Genomic DNA, 15,180 nt, shown 5'->3' with positions numbered 1-15,180 from the left:
GCATATATTCTAGCAGCTGTTATTTACTTGTATTTTGAATATATGGTTTTTTTTTTATCCATACTTAATCTTAGGATTTTTTTTTTAGTTTTGTTTGTTTAAGTTGTATCTATGAAAGAATTTACTGCTCTCTTTGAATTATACAAGTTATTACTTTTCTTTCCATTCCTTTATTAAAGTTTAATATAGTATTAGAGCGGTTGTTTTAAAACCAAAAACCAAGATATCAAAATGACAACAGCAAATTCTTCATAACGCTGCAACAAAATGATAATCCTGAAGTTTCTCTAGTCACATATTTGCTGAAGTAAGACAATTATGCAACATGGTGAAGGGCCATGACAAACGTCTTGTTGGCCAAAGACAAGTCTAGCTTTATAGATGGTAGTCTTTCACGATCTGCAACCAATTCTACAAATGAAACTGCGTAGGTTAAAGGAAATTCTATGGTGTTCTCTTGACTTTTCAATTCACTTCATTTGTCGCTTCATGATAGTGTGGCTTTTTTTGACACAATAAAAGAACTCTAGGATGATTAGTCGAAGCATTTTTCACAAGGGAATGTTGCTCGAGTCCACAACTAAAGATGGAGATTGTGAACACTGAACAAGGTGTTCAAATGATGGTTAGCTATTGCACCAAATTGAAGGGATTATGGGATGAACATACATCGTATTCTCCATTGCCAAAATGCACTTATGGTGCTTCCAGGGAATATATAGCAACAAAAGACAAAGAAAAAGAAAAAGAAAGGGTTCATCAGTTTCTTGTGGGACTGAATGACAAATTCAATGTTGTTCGATCTCAGATTTTGAAAACATAACCTTTACCAACTCTAGCACGTGTGTATGGATTAGTTACACAATAGGAACGACACCAACAACTTTCTAAGAGCAAAGGGAATAATTCGTTGGAGAAGGCGACATTTGTAATTTCCAAAGGAAACAAGTTACAAAATTCTCGGCTAGGGACAGGTAAATGAGATGTCTCTAAATTATTTTGTGATCATTGTAAACAACCAAGGCATGCCAAAGAAACTTGTGTACTACAGGACCTAGCCACGAGTAAACTGATTAGAATGGGTAAAATGAGGAATGACCTTATTATTTCCAAGATTTAGCACTAATTTCTACTTTTGCATCATCAAATAAAGATCAGATTTTTATGCACCAACGTCTTGGTCGTGTTTCTTTTCATCACTTGCCTCATATTTCTGAATTTCCATCTTTTAATTTCAATGATTTTGATTATTGTTGTGATGTTTGCCATCGAGCTAAACAAACTTAGCAACCTTTTCCTATTAGTTCTATCAAAACCAAAAAAGCATTTGACTTGATTCATTGTGATTTATGGGGTCCCCATTATACACCTTCTTTGTTTAAGTTTGATTATTTTTTTTTTACTATCATTGATGATTTTACAAGAATTATTTGGATATATTTGCTTAAATCTATGACTGAAATTTCTCATATTTTGATTCCTTTTCTTGCCATGGTACATAGACAATTCAATCGTCTCGTAAAAACCATTTGTAGTGACAATGGCACATAATTTACAAATATTTTTCTTCAACAAAGTTGTCAATGAGAAGGGATTCTCAATCAATTTTCTTGCGTTTCTATATCCCAAAAAAATGGTGTAGTAGAACATAAGCACAGACATTTACTTGATGTAGCTAGAGCCTTAAGGTTACAAGTTGGTTTACCTATTAAATTCTAGGGGGAGTGTGTCTTAACTGCTGCTTATTTAATAAATTATATACCGTCACCACTTCTATCTAGAAAAAGCCCATATAAGTTGTTATTTTCTTCTAAACCTTCTTATACTCATATACGTGTTTTTGAGTATTTGTGTTATACTTCAGTTATTCCATAGTCTCGTGATAAATTTCATGATAGAGCCATAACTTATGTCTTTCTTGGTTATCCATATGGTCAAAAGGGTTATAAGGTTTATAATCTTGAATCACATAAAACTTTTGTGTCATATGATGTAATTTTTTATGAGAAAATTTTCCCATAAAGAAAACATTTCTTCACAACCTAAAGTGCTTTTACCATTACCCATTGATGACTTCTTATAATGATATGTTTAGCCACAATAATATCGTGTCTTCTACACAACCACAAAACTCGCCACATGTTCCACCAATTACCAATGATCCGCCACCAGTATCTAGTATACCACCTATTGCACCATGTGTTTCAAGCTGACTCCAACACTCTAAAGTTCAACCACCTCGCTATAAAGATTATGAACTCAATTTTTTAAAAAATAATAACGGCAATTGTTCAGGCTCTTCCAATGTGGCTTACTTAGCTACTGGTCCAGTTTACCCCTTATCTAATTATGTTTCTTACTCAAAATTTTCTTCTGCACATGCTTGTTTTTATCGGTAATCACCAAAATATTGAACCCACATCTTATAACAAGCAGTGTTGGTGGACCATTGGAAGGAGGTTATGAAAAATGAATTGGAAGCTCTTGAGTAGAATCATACATGGACTTTAGAACATCTGCCTCTCAATAAGAATGTTATTGGGTGTAAATGGGTCTACAAAATAAAGTATAAATCTGATGGATCAATCGACTGATATAAAGCACGCCTTGTTAAAGGCGACACTCAAGTTAAAGGTTTGGATTATCATGAAACTTTTACTCCGGTAGCTAAACTTACTATGGTTCATACTTTGTTAGCTGTTGCAGTTGTGAAAAATTCAGACCTTCTCCAATTGGATATCCAAAATGCTTTTATTCATGGTGATTTGCATGAAGAAGTTATATATTCAGCCTCCACCTAGTTATTTGCTAATTGGAGACAACTGAGTATGTCATCTTCGTCATTCCCTTTATGGTTTAAAATAAGCCTCACTATAGTGGTTTACAAAACTCTCTAATGCTATTTTACTTTTTGGATTTAGACAATCCAAGGTAGATACTTCATTATTTGCCTATCAACAAGGTTCTTCTTTAGTTGCTATACTTTGTGTATGTAGATGATGGTGTTTTTGCCACAAATGTTATTTCCAAATTAAAGGCTTTAAAGAGTTTTTTAGCTTCCTAGTTTCCTATCAAGGATCTTAGTTCTCTCAAGTATTTTCTTGGTCTTGAGGTTGCTCGAAGTTCAGAAGGAATAGTCCTTTCCCAGCGAAAATACACGTTGGACATTTTACAAGAAACAAGCATGTTGGCATCTAAACCAGTACAATTTCCTATAGAGCAACATCATCGATTACCTTTGGATGAGTCCTCTTCTTGAAGATCCTAAATCTTATTGAAGGTTGGTCGAGAGGCTGATTTACCTTACCATTACTGGCCCGATATTTGTTATTCAATTCAAATGATATCTCAATTCATGCATCAACAGCAACAAAGTCATTGGTTTGCAACTCTTCGTATTTTGCACTATCTTAAGCTTGCACCACGTCAAGGAATTTTTCTCTCTTCATCAAGTTCCTTGTCACTCAAAGTTTTATATGACTCGGATTGGGCTAGTTGCCCACTTACACGTCGCTCTCTTATTGGTTTTTTTTTTCCTTGGCCATTCTCCTTTCACTTGAAAAACTAAGAAACCATTGGGCTAGTTGCCCACTTACATGTCGCTCTCTTATCGGTTTATTTATTATTTTTTTTTGTCATTCTCCTAGCACTTGGAAAAGTAAGAAACAGGTAACCGTGTCCCGCTCATCTACTGAGGCAGAATATCGTTCTATGGCTTCTGCTACTTATGAGATTGTCTGGTTACACCAGTTGCTTTATGATTTACATGTTTCACATTCAACAATAGGTTAATTATTTTGTGATGGTCAAACTACTTGTCACATTGCAAATGACCTAATTTATCATGAATGCACAAAGCATATTGAAGTGGACTGTCATTTTGTTCAAGAGTGCATTCAATCGGCATTTTGTTCGAGAGTGCATATTGAAGTGGACTGTCATGAGAATTTTTTTTTGTTCATAACTTGGCTGTTTGTAGTTCCAACATTAATTCTTTGGGTAATTCTTCTCTAAGTGTCATGGTTTTGTCTAAGGCATCTGTTTCAATGTTGTTTGCTTGGTCAATTCGAGCGAGCTGCTAAGTGCTCCCTTCATTCTCTAGTTTGCGCATGAGTGTTTGTGCCAGAGTGTGGTACTTGATTATTTTCGCCTCTTTGGTGGTGAATTGTGCACAAAGCATATTGAAGTGGACTGTCATTTTGTTCGAGAGTGCATTCAATGGGTATTTTGTTCGAGAGTGCATATTAAAGTGGACTGTCATGAGAATTTTGTTTTGTTCATGACTTGGTTGTTTGTAGTTCCAACATTACTTCTTTGGGTAATTCTTCTCTGCGTGTCATGGTTTTGGTTAAGGCATCTGCTTTAATATTGTTTGCTCGATCAATTCGAGCGAGCTGCTAAGTGCTCCCTTCGTTCTCTAGTTTGCATAGGAGTGTGGTACTTAATTCTTTTTGCCTCTTTGGTGGTGAATTCACCTATTGTTTGGTTCACTATTAGCTGTGAGTCTAAGAAGATGTGGAGGATAGGGGCACGTATCTCAAGAGCTAACTTTAGTCCTGTGATTAATCCTTCATATTCGACACCATTATTAGTCATGGGAAAGTTCAGTTGGATGACGTACTGTATCTTTAGTTTTTCGATCCCTTATAATATGATGCACGCGGCTATTTCTGAACTTCCTAAGGCTCCATCAGTGTATAGTTGCCAAGTTATGTCATTCGGAGTTTTAGCCTCAGTCTTTTGGTCACCCTCTCCTTGTTCCTTTGAGAATTCAGCTAGGAAATCTGCTAATACCTGTGCTTTATGGCGATACGAGGTGTGTACCTGATATTAAATTCTCCTAATCTGATTGATACACTAGCCTACCTGAGGTTTTTGCTCGGTATAGTACCATTTTCAAAGGATGGTTAGTTCTGACGAATATAACGTGAGATTGGAAATAATGGCGTAAACTGTTTGCCGATATGAGGACAATAAATGCTAGCTTCTTAATGTTAAGATACCTCAGTTCAGCTCCTTGGAGCACTCTGCTGCTACAGTAAATAAGGTATTGTTCTCCATATTCTTCCCTGATCAAGACTGATGGTACTGTGCTCTTTGTGGCGGCTAGGTATAGGTAAAAAGGTTCATCCTTCTTAGGTCTGCTTAAGAGCGAAGCTGAGGAGAGGAATTCCTTTATTTTGTCGAGGGCAATCTTGCACTTGTCATCTTATCGAAAGCCCTTTAACTATTTGAGGGCTTTATAGAATGGCATGCATCTCTTGGCCGAACATGAGATAAAGCGTCCTAGGGCTGTTATTCGGCCATTCAACTGCGATATTTCACGAATGTTGGTTGATGCTTTCATCTCTAGGATCGCCTTTATTTTTTCAGGGTTCGCCTCTATTCCCCGATGTGATATCATGAAACCCAGGAACTTACCTGCTTTTACTCCAAACATGCACTTGTCTGGATTCAGCTTCATGTTGAACTTGTTCAGGATCTCGAATGCTTCTTTTAAGCGAGTAGGGTGGTTCGAGGCCTGAGTACTCTTGATAATCATATCATTCACATATACTTCTGCCGTTTTCCCTATTTGATGCTGAAACATGCCATTGACAAGTCTTTAGTATGTGGCTCTTGCATTTTTTAAACCGAAGGGCATAACCTGATAGTAGTAAATTCCTCTATCTATGATGAAGCTCAGTTTTTCTTCATCTAGTTCATTTATTTTGAAATGATGGTATCCGACGACCACATCTGCGAAACTGTATACTTCGTATCTAGCTGTTGAATCCACTAACTGATCAATATTGGGTAGTGGGTAAGGGTCTTTGGGATATGCTTTGTTCAGAATGTTGAAGTCTACGCATAATCTCCACTTCTCGTTTGGTTTAGGGACTAGAACAACATTCACCAACCACTCGGGATCATATAACTCCCTTACAAATCTTGCTTGTAGAAACTTGTCCACCTCGGTCGCTATGCCTTGTTGTCGCTCGAGTCCATGACTTCACTTTTTCTACTTAACTGGCTTGTGGTTTGGATCAATGCTAAGTTTTTAGGACATGGTGTTTAGGTTAATCCCTACTTTGTCCTTGGTGGATTAGGCGAAGCTGTTTGAGTTTTCTTTTAGTACTTCTTTGATGTTGCTTTGTAACTCTATAGGGAGTTCAGTGGCTAAAGTCAGATGTTTCCCTATTCAATTTCCCATTTGGTAAGTTCGTACACAGGTGTTGGGTTCAGTTCCAAGCTCTCTCTTGGTATGTCAAAAGGTGGATGTTCATCTCGAGTCGTATTGTCTCCTTCGGTTGTCATCCACATTATGGGTAAGGCGAGTGGCACCCCTTTGAGTGCTATCATTTATGCTTCCCGAGCCATCTTTTAATTACCACTGACTACAATAACTTTGTTGTTATCAAAATAAAACTTTAAAGTTAAATACCTGATGGAAGAAACTGCCTCCAACTCATATAAGGAGGGTCTACCTAGTACGACGTTGTATGGGAACTGTATCTCCGCCACCATGAATTCTGCTTTGAGTCTTCTCATGATCCCCTGTTGTTCCGAGCTCTAGAGTTACATCTGTGGACCCAACTATTGTGACTGGTTTTCCTGCTAGTTCGACTAGAGGGGTTTAGACAGGTTTTAGCTTCGCCCGTCTAGCTTTGAAGCGCTGAAGACTTACATTGTTAATAGGTTAACTGCACTTCCATCATCTACTAAGATTGTTTTCACCAAGAAGTTTTATAGGATCCCTTCTATGATTAAGGTGTCATTGTATGGGATGTGCACATTTTCGCCATCAGCATCTGAGAGTGAGATTGGGGCTCGAGTAACTAATCTTATTTAGGTAGATTTCTATAGCCCTTGTCTTTCTTGCTGAGTTGATATCTCCACCTATAGAGCCACTGAATTTGTGTGAATTGTGCCAAGAGTATTGTGTTGTACTACCTGTTTTTCTTTCCTTCGAGAGGGTTTAAGTTGTTGATCTTTTCTAATGCGCCCGACAAATTCTCTTAGTTCGCCCCTTTATGTGAGGCCCTTAATCTCTTTTTGAAGTTACCAACAAGCCTCGGTGTCATGGCCAACGTCGCTATGAAACTCATAATACTTGCTTTTGTCTCTGTCCCATGGTATCTTCTCTCAAGTTTCTAGGGTAGTTGAGTTGAACTTTATCTCCGTGTTCTATTACCCAAGATAATATTTTCGAACGCGGCCTATTCAAGGAGGTGAACTCTCGATCTTAGTGCAATCTATCTTTTTTAAGGTAAGATGTTCTTACCATATAGCTCGTCCAAGGATGTCGAAGGGGTGACCTTCTCCTAGGCAAGCGCCTTCTGTTTGGAGAAGGATGTCTCCTGTTTCTAGGTTTTTCTTCTAGGGGTGATCTTCAGTGTTGAGCCCCATAGGGTTCATCCAACTTTGTGTATTTATGAGCTTGAGCTATAAGCTTTGCAAAAGTTATAGAAGGGTCAATGCTCAGGCTTCCAAATAGTTTGTTGTATTTACAGTTCTTCGTCATAGCGCTGATTGCCACTTCATTATTCAGGTTCTCATTTTGCATGGCTCTGCTTTGGAAACTTGAGACGTACTGTCTTAATGGCTCGCCTTCTTCCCTTTTTACATTCACTAGGTCGGATGAGATTTTTCTGGATGGTACGCTTGTTATGAATCAAGCTTGGAATGTAGTTGCTAATTGAGGGAATGATTGGATGAATCCTATTTTGAGAGTCCGATACCATTCTTGAGTGCGCCTTTTAAGGGTGATAGGGAAGACCTTGCATATAATGTCTTCAGAATTGGTTTGTAGATACATCATGGTTTGCAAAGTTATCAAGTGACTGCAGTGTCGATGGATCCGTCATAGGATTAGAAGTTGGGTATTTTGAACTTCGATGGGAGTACTTGTCACGACCCAAAACCGTGGGCCTGACCGGCACTAGGGCCCAGGTAAGTTTAAGGCCCTCGAGGCCTGTAGTAAGCCTAACTCACTTTAATCCATTTCTTTAAAGCCGATTCCAGGAACAATAAGCCCATAATACGACAATATTAAATCATACTATCGAATCATATCTCTGGCCCAGCTTCCATTTTTTAAATAATTCATAGCTCGACCCTGTATTTCATATACTATTTACATCGTCCACAATATGGGCAAATTGGACCAATCATACTCTTAGAAAGTCAATTAGAAGGTCCACAAGTTTATTGAACAATACACAAATAACTTTTACAAAGTAATTTGTATTACATGACTCCCTAACTGCAGAGCTCAAATATATAGGTGTGAGTATACTTTACACCTATTATCTTATTTGCTAAACATTACTCATAATTAGAAATCACTGTTGTAAATCTGCGGAGAAAGAAGCAGAGCTTATCTGAACCAGCATAGTGTCTACCTCTTGGGAAGATTTAAGGAAAGAGGGGTGAATTTCATAAACTCAGTGAATAATAATAATTAATGCATAACTCAAACAGTCACGCAAAATGCTTTTCAACTTTATATAGTGAGCATTCATGCAACCAAGCGCATGACTCATCATCAACAACCACAATAATATCACATTCAAACAGTCACATCAAGGAAAGGTTACTCAGTGGCATTATTACTTTCTCATTTCACAAGTAATCTGATAATCATATTTCACGATAAAGGAGTCCATCCCTTTATCGGGGCACGAGGAGTCCATCCCCCACTACGGACCGAGCTCATCCCCAAAGTATGAGCCGAGGAGCCGATCCCCCATACAATCAACTGGTTTATTCCTCACTTGACCAGTCCTCACATTGTTTTTCCATTATCTCTTTCTTTCTATTACTAACAGGAGTCCAGCCTGTGGTTTTGCCATAAGATTCAGTTCATTCCAATTTCACACATAAACAAACCACGGTTTAGACATATCGCAAGTAATCCATTCTACTCATATAACATAGTAAATTGCATAGGAGATCAATAAACACATGAGTATGACTATGGAATGTATATAACTATATAATTCTTATATGCTTATAATTTTATAATTTATATGATAGATCATAATGTAAGTAGTGTTATTATTATAATACAGTATTAAAAGAGTGAAGGATAAATATCATTTGTATACATGTATATTTATAAAATGTGAAATGGTTTAAATATGTATGCAAATAATGGTGTACATAATTTATTATTACTCACAGTGATAAAAGAAGGAGCAAGCCTCCATTTGAATTTTGACTAGTAGGAGTGATAGACAAACTTGGACAATCTAGATAAAACACAAATATAAAGGAAAGACTGTATTAAATAGATGACCTTCATTAAATAATAATTAACCAAGCATATATTTGCTTAGATATTGGACTGCTTAATTAATCTAAATCTTATCGGCATTCTTGATAGTGTTTCCCCTCCAATAGAACTTTCTATTTGTTAAGGTATTAACTATACATATTAATCATTACTCACATAGCCCTTTCATCGAGCAATCAATAACTCTAATATCCATTTACCATAAATAGAAATTTCATAGTCAACTCTTAACTTATAAAGTAAAATAACCTTTAATCTAATCCCAAAAAATCCTCTTACATTTTTTATTAATCTCTATTTGATTTATTTCCTCTACTAGTCATCAAATAACAAATCTCTTATATAAACAATTCCTTATCTGATCATTTTACTCAAAAAGTAATATCCTTCGGTGAAATCCGAGATTAGCTACTAAATCTAATACTTCTTTTAGTCCATCATTTTAATCCATATATAACATAAACTTAAATAACTTTTTGTCTCCCAAATAACTCGTATAACACTAAATATTCAATTTGTTTCCTTATTTGGTTTATAATCCTTAATGGATCTTAGCTTAAATTAAATTAAGATTAATATAATCTAAAATCCACATTAACCTCATATTTATCAAATTCTCAATTTATTTTTATGGTGGCAATTATAATTTGGTCCAATTTAATGAGGTCCATATCTTATACTTAATCCTTAATTACTTTAATCAAAATTATTTTAATCCAATAACAATAATTTTCAAATTGAAATTTACATTAAATTTGATAAATTGAATCTTAAATTATACTAATTAAAAATCGGATTTCAGATTCAAGTTCAGTGTACATCTCGAGTTCTGCCTCCCGGGGTCTCGCCGGAAATCGTCGGCTAATCGCCAAACTGCCACCGGCAGCGCCGTTTACGATGGACAAAAAATCGTGACTCTCTCAGAACCGAGCGTTCTTCACAATATCTTGCTCGAATATTACTCAGGAGTTCATATTTGGTGTCAGTTGGACGAGACCGGCCTCTAATTGGCTGGAACGGCTGGACAGTCACGTTAGACCCATCGTTAATGGCAGCTCTTCAATACGCCGGCGAAAGCTCGAATCTCTTCAGGGGATTTGTTCACAGGGAGGAGGGAAGTCGACTAGTACCCGTGTTTCGCTCTGGAGTCGCTTGCAAAATGAGAAGGAGAGAAAGGAGCGAGCTCTCGATCGAAATTGCAGCTCCCCTTGCTCGTGACGTTGAAACAGCAAGGAAGGGGAGAGAGAGAGAGTCTAACGGCGTGACGACAAGGAGGAGGTAGCGTCGACTAGCTCAGGTGGTGGCTGGAAACAAGAGAGGAGGAGAGAGAGAGTGGCTGTGTGCTGCTCAATAGAACGAGAGGAGATGAAAAAAAAAGAAAGAAAGAGAAGGAAGAAAAGGAAACTTCTAGCGTACACCGTGTAATTCTGATTCGATTTGAACTGGTTTGATCAACTCAGCGATTTAGTCTGGTTCTCAACTGTTTTATAAGTTTTTCATCTGGTTTGAGGATTTCAACTGATTTACAGGTCCGGTTTAATAATAACAAAATATTCCCTTTTAAGTTTCATTGAATGATTCCATTGGTTGCAGTTAAAAATTAAATTTTTAAATGAAAACTCTTTGAAAATTAATTTTGGATTATTTCAATGCTGCCCCTAAGATACTGGTGGACGTGGGTGAGTTTTCCCTAAAACCATAATCTTTCACATCTTCTTATTTTCTGCACTCTTTGAACGATTCTTTGACTACGTTTCTAAGATTAGTGTCGTCAGCAACTTGCTTTGTGGCTCTAATCTTGGTTATGTGGAGCAAGTATGCTGAGGTCCACATCTGACTCTACCTCAGGTGAATATTCAGAGTTTGGTTGTATTTGTTTTTCGGATGGAGGCAAGAATATGTTAGGCTCCCCTTGACGTTAGTTTCTTTGTGCGCAAGCTTGGGCTGGAGCCGCCGCAATATGAGGATCAGCTGTTTGTGGAGGTGGCATTATATTATGTTTGTCAGCCTTGTCGTGACTATCGCCTTAACCTTCAATGTTAGGGAGGTTTATAGATCCATTAGCCATGGTGATATGAATAGGGAGAACTGAAAGTAGTGAAAATCAAAAGTATGTTCCGCGCTCATCATACCAATTTGTTAATCTCCAGAGAATTAGACTTAGGTTTTATAATCTTTCTAAAGTAGAATTTGTTAAAGGGCCAGAAGTTTTCTTATCCAGTATTTATAAAGGAGGAGGGATAGTTAGATTTGGATAAGGATAGTAGAGAATCTCCACTATCTACTAGTTAGAGAACATTTAGGAATATAAATATCCCTTAATTTATATATTATTCCTTAATATATTTTATTATATATTATCAAATATCACGTGTTCAAATTTTCATTTTATGTAGTTACTTGTTTCATAAAAACTGTAAATTGAAAGAAAAATATTATTTATTATTATTATTATTATTTCAAAACTCGAAGAATAGGTTTGAGTTGGTTTTCAATACATCAACCAAAAAACAAAAAGGATAAGTCATTTTTTAAGAAAATGTTTTTCCCACATTAAGTTATCTTTTTAAATAGCTACAACTTCTGTTTGCATACTAAAATTAGATCATTTATTAAATAAATAAACGATATCAGGTTTCTAGAGGAATTGTATATAAGTACTAAAAATATAGTAAAAAATTCTAGGAAATTGCTTTAAATTTTATCATAAATGATAGCCTCACTTTTGAAGAGCATGCATTAGATTAACCAAATATTTGTTATAACTAATGTCATTAAGAGATAAACTGGAGACAGGTTCTCTTACATTAATATTAATTATTCTTCAGTTCCTAACCATTGCATTGTACAAGAATGTAAGCTAATCCTATCTAACTGTCACGTCCAACACACTTGAACCTGCTCTTCTTGGTCTTCAGAAAATTGATTTGACATCACTAACAGGCCCTAAAAAGCCACTTATTTCTATGAACATTGATGCATGAACCCTATGCACAGCAGCTAATGAGGTATATATGCAAAATTAGCATTCTCAAAACTTATTCAATTATAGCTTAGTACCTTTTGTAGTACCTTTTGTTTTCCTTTCTAAAGCAGAGTTCCAAGTTCTGCAAGGAAAAGCTCTCCATCAAACCTCAACCCATATGCTTCAGAAGGCGGAAGTAAGCCATCTACCATCCCACCAAACACATACAAGTAATGCCCTGAATGATCAGCACATGCTCGATGGAATGACCTGCGGTTAGGTTTATAACCCTTTGTTTTCAGTCTTCTCCACATTTTTGCTTGCATTGCAGTTGCTTGGACTCGAGAAGATACAATTGAACTAATATCTAGCAACCAAAAATCATCCTTCCTATGCCTGTATGAATCTTCACCTCCATAGATTAGCAGCCTACCCCCCAGAATTACTGTAGCAGAGTGGCCAACTCGGGGAAGGGAGATTCCATCAGGTATGTTTTGTAACTCATAGAGCAACTGTACCCATTTTAGCTGATCTTCAGATATCTCCAAGAGCCAGACATCGTTTAACACCTCATAACCCACTCCTCTTCCACCAAATAAGACCATTCTAGTTCCCCCAGTACAAGTTAATGAATGTCCTGAACGAGGAGGAGGTGATGGATGAGTCACAAGTTCGCGCCATGTTCCAAAACAAAAATTTTCTGAAAGTTCCAAAACCCAGGTATCACCCAATCTAACTCCATATACCCCGATTCCCCCCTGGATAACCATCTTCCTTTGATCAATGCAACAGGCAGCATGAGCCCCTCGAGGTGGTGGCGCAAGTGATTGCACTGTTAGCAGCCTCCATGAGAGCGAAATACAAAGGTTATCACTGACAACTAGTTGCCCAACCCATGTATCATTTTGACGGATCCCACAGTCATTGATCCCTCCAAATAGAACAAGATGATGGCCAATGACAAGACATGTATGCCCAAATCTCCCACTTGGAACTCCTGATTCCACCTTCTGCCACTTGATCGCCCTTTGAAAGTCTTTCCCAATATACGCCACCCATGTGTCGTCAAGGTGGCGTCCTACAAAAAACCAAGAAAAGAAGGTACAGTTATACATCTCGAAATTAGGACAAACATACTTGGCTTAACAGAACATTTCAATATTTTTTCTGGCAGTTAAAAGTCGTAATTTTTATAAGATTCCACATAAAAATGGGCAAGAAAAAAAAAAAAAAAAACATCTAAATCACAAACATATATGATGCGATAGAGCATACAAAATCAAATGTGATAGTATCTGTCTCAGACCTATAAAGTCTAGTGAATGCAGATAAAGCGTGCAAAGCCAAACAGTGACAACAAATACAATAGCAAAACAATAACACCATGTTTCCTGCTACAACAAAGTGATTCTAAATTAAAAAAAAATTTGTGTGATTTCATTTTGAAGTGGGGACATATTGATTCTTTTAAACACAAATACATGTATAGTTCCAACAAAGGCTTTTATCAGTTTAGTTTTGAAGTTAAGTTTTACAATAATCCCAAACAGTTGTGGTGTAATTCTTTCTCTATATATATACAACAACTTATTGATTATGAGATGTAAAGAAATAAGGCTTTTTCATATTTGGATATCTATTGATTGGCTAACAATTGAGAATCCATAATTGTATTAGCTTTTTACCATGAAGTTGTGTGTGTACAAAGTAGAAACAGCAAAACCACCACACAATCTTGATTAATGAAAAAAACCCAATTACATGCTTCAAAAACACTAATCAAAATTGTAAAAATAGCAGCAAAATAAAGCACCCAAAGAAAGATAAGAGCTGAGCTGACCTCCCTCACAGCCACCGCCAAACAAAACCAAGAAATCAGAAAGAAAGTTGAGAGAGTGAGAAGCTCTTGGGCATGGACCTACAGATTCAGACAAAGTGAGCTTTTGGCAAGAAATTGAGTCAAGCTGCGAAACCTGCTTGTATATTCTCATCCATGGCAACTGTTGATTGTTGATACAAGACTTTAAAGCATCAACTGATGAAGGTCCCCACTCTCTCTTGCATATGGACTCCCACAGTGTATCAGAGCTTGCCAAGGACCTGAATCTCTTGCAGGTCATGGCAAAGGAAAGAAGCGAATCAATTGGGAGTTGAAGTAAGACTGTGAAGAGATGGTCTGGGGACATGTTGACTATTGGGGATGATGATGGTGATGATGAAGAAGACGATGATGATCCATTTCTACTGCTTCTGTAGCTGTTTCCAGACTCAGCCATTATTGATTTTCTTGGAAAGAAATGTCTATGGATAGTTATATTGGCATTTAACGCACAGGTCACAGAGGGGAGAGAATTAGCTCTCAGTGTTGTTGTTGTCTTTTGGAGAAATGTGGTAAAATAAAATTACCGTTTTACCTTCGTTTTTTACTTATTTGAAAGAGAGAGATGAGTGGGGAGCCCATTTTGTTTGTCTGCACTCTCTACTGTTCCTTCCGTTATCAGTTTATCGCCTCGAGGACAAGAAAATCAAACACATCTTTCTTTCATTCGATTCAATTCTCTATCACACTTTGAATTAATCCTTATTTTCAACTCAGTCCATTTGTTATCACTAATTACTTTATTTTCCAATTTTAAAAATTTCTAATTATCCTTTTTCTTAATAAAAACTCAATAATTTTAAAAAAAAATTGGATGAAACAAAAAAAAAAAAACGGCATTTATTTTTCTATTTCTTTTCTAAAAGATCTCAATTTTTCATCTTCTTCTATTAGATCTAGAGAAGAGACATCTCGTCACGTAAAGTGTAAAATCAAATTTGATATATAAACTCTAAATCTTAAAATAGGAACCCTGATTTCTAAATTAAAAATTTCTTCTCGGATAGAATAATAGATTCTAATTCAATACTTAAATTAGAAGTATAAACCAAAGATATC

The 15,180-nt window shown here is 36.5% G+C and overlaps 1 protein-coding gene across 1 annotated transcript; it reads right to left on the bottom strand.

Moving 5' to 3' along the window:
- Positions 1–12,016: 12,016 nt before the first annotated feature.
- On the bottom strand, positions 12,017–14,676 carry LOC105643740 (Kelch repeat-containing F-box family protein). The gene is made up of 2 exons (XM_012228937.4): positions 14,083–14,676; positions 12,017–13,320 (listed from the first exon to the last, which is right to left on the bottom strand). The coding sequence occupies exons 1-2, from the start codon at positions 14,516–14,518 to the stop codon at positions 12,365–12,367; spliced, it is 1,392 nt and encodes a 463-aa protein (XP_012084327.1). The 5' UTR covers positions 14,519–14,676; the 3' UTR covers positions 12,017–12,364.
- Between the last annotated feature and the right edge of the window lie 504 nt (positions 14,677–15,180).

Source organism: Jatropha curcas, chromosome 10 (genome assembly GCF_041381405.1).
Source record: "Jatropha curcas cultivar XTBG-Jc1 chromosome 10, XTBG_Jcur_1.0, whole genome shotgun sequence".
Taxonomy (NCBI): Eukaryota; Viridiplantae; Streptophyta; class Magnoliopsida; order Malpighiales; family Euphorbiaceae; genus Jatropha; species Jatropha curcas.
The sequence above is the reverse complement of the archived record's forward strand: the minus strand, read 5'-3'. Positions and strand labels throughout refer to the sequence as shown.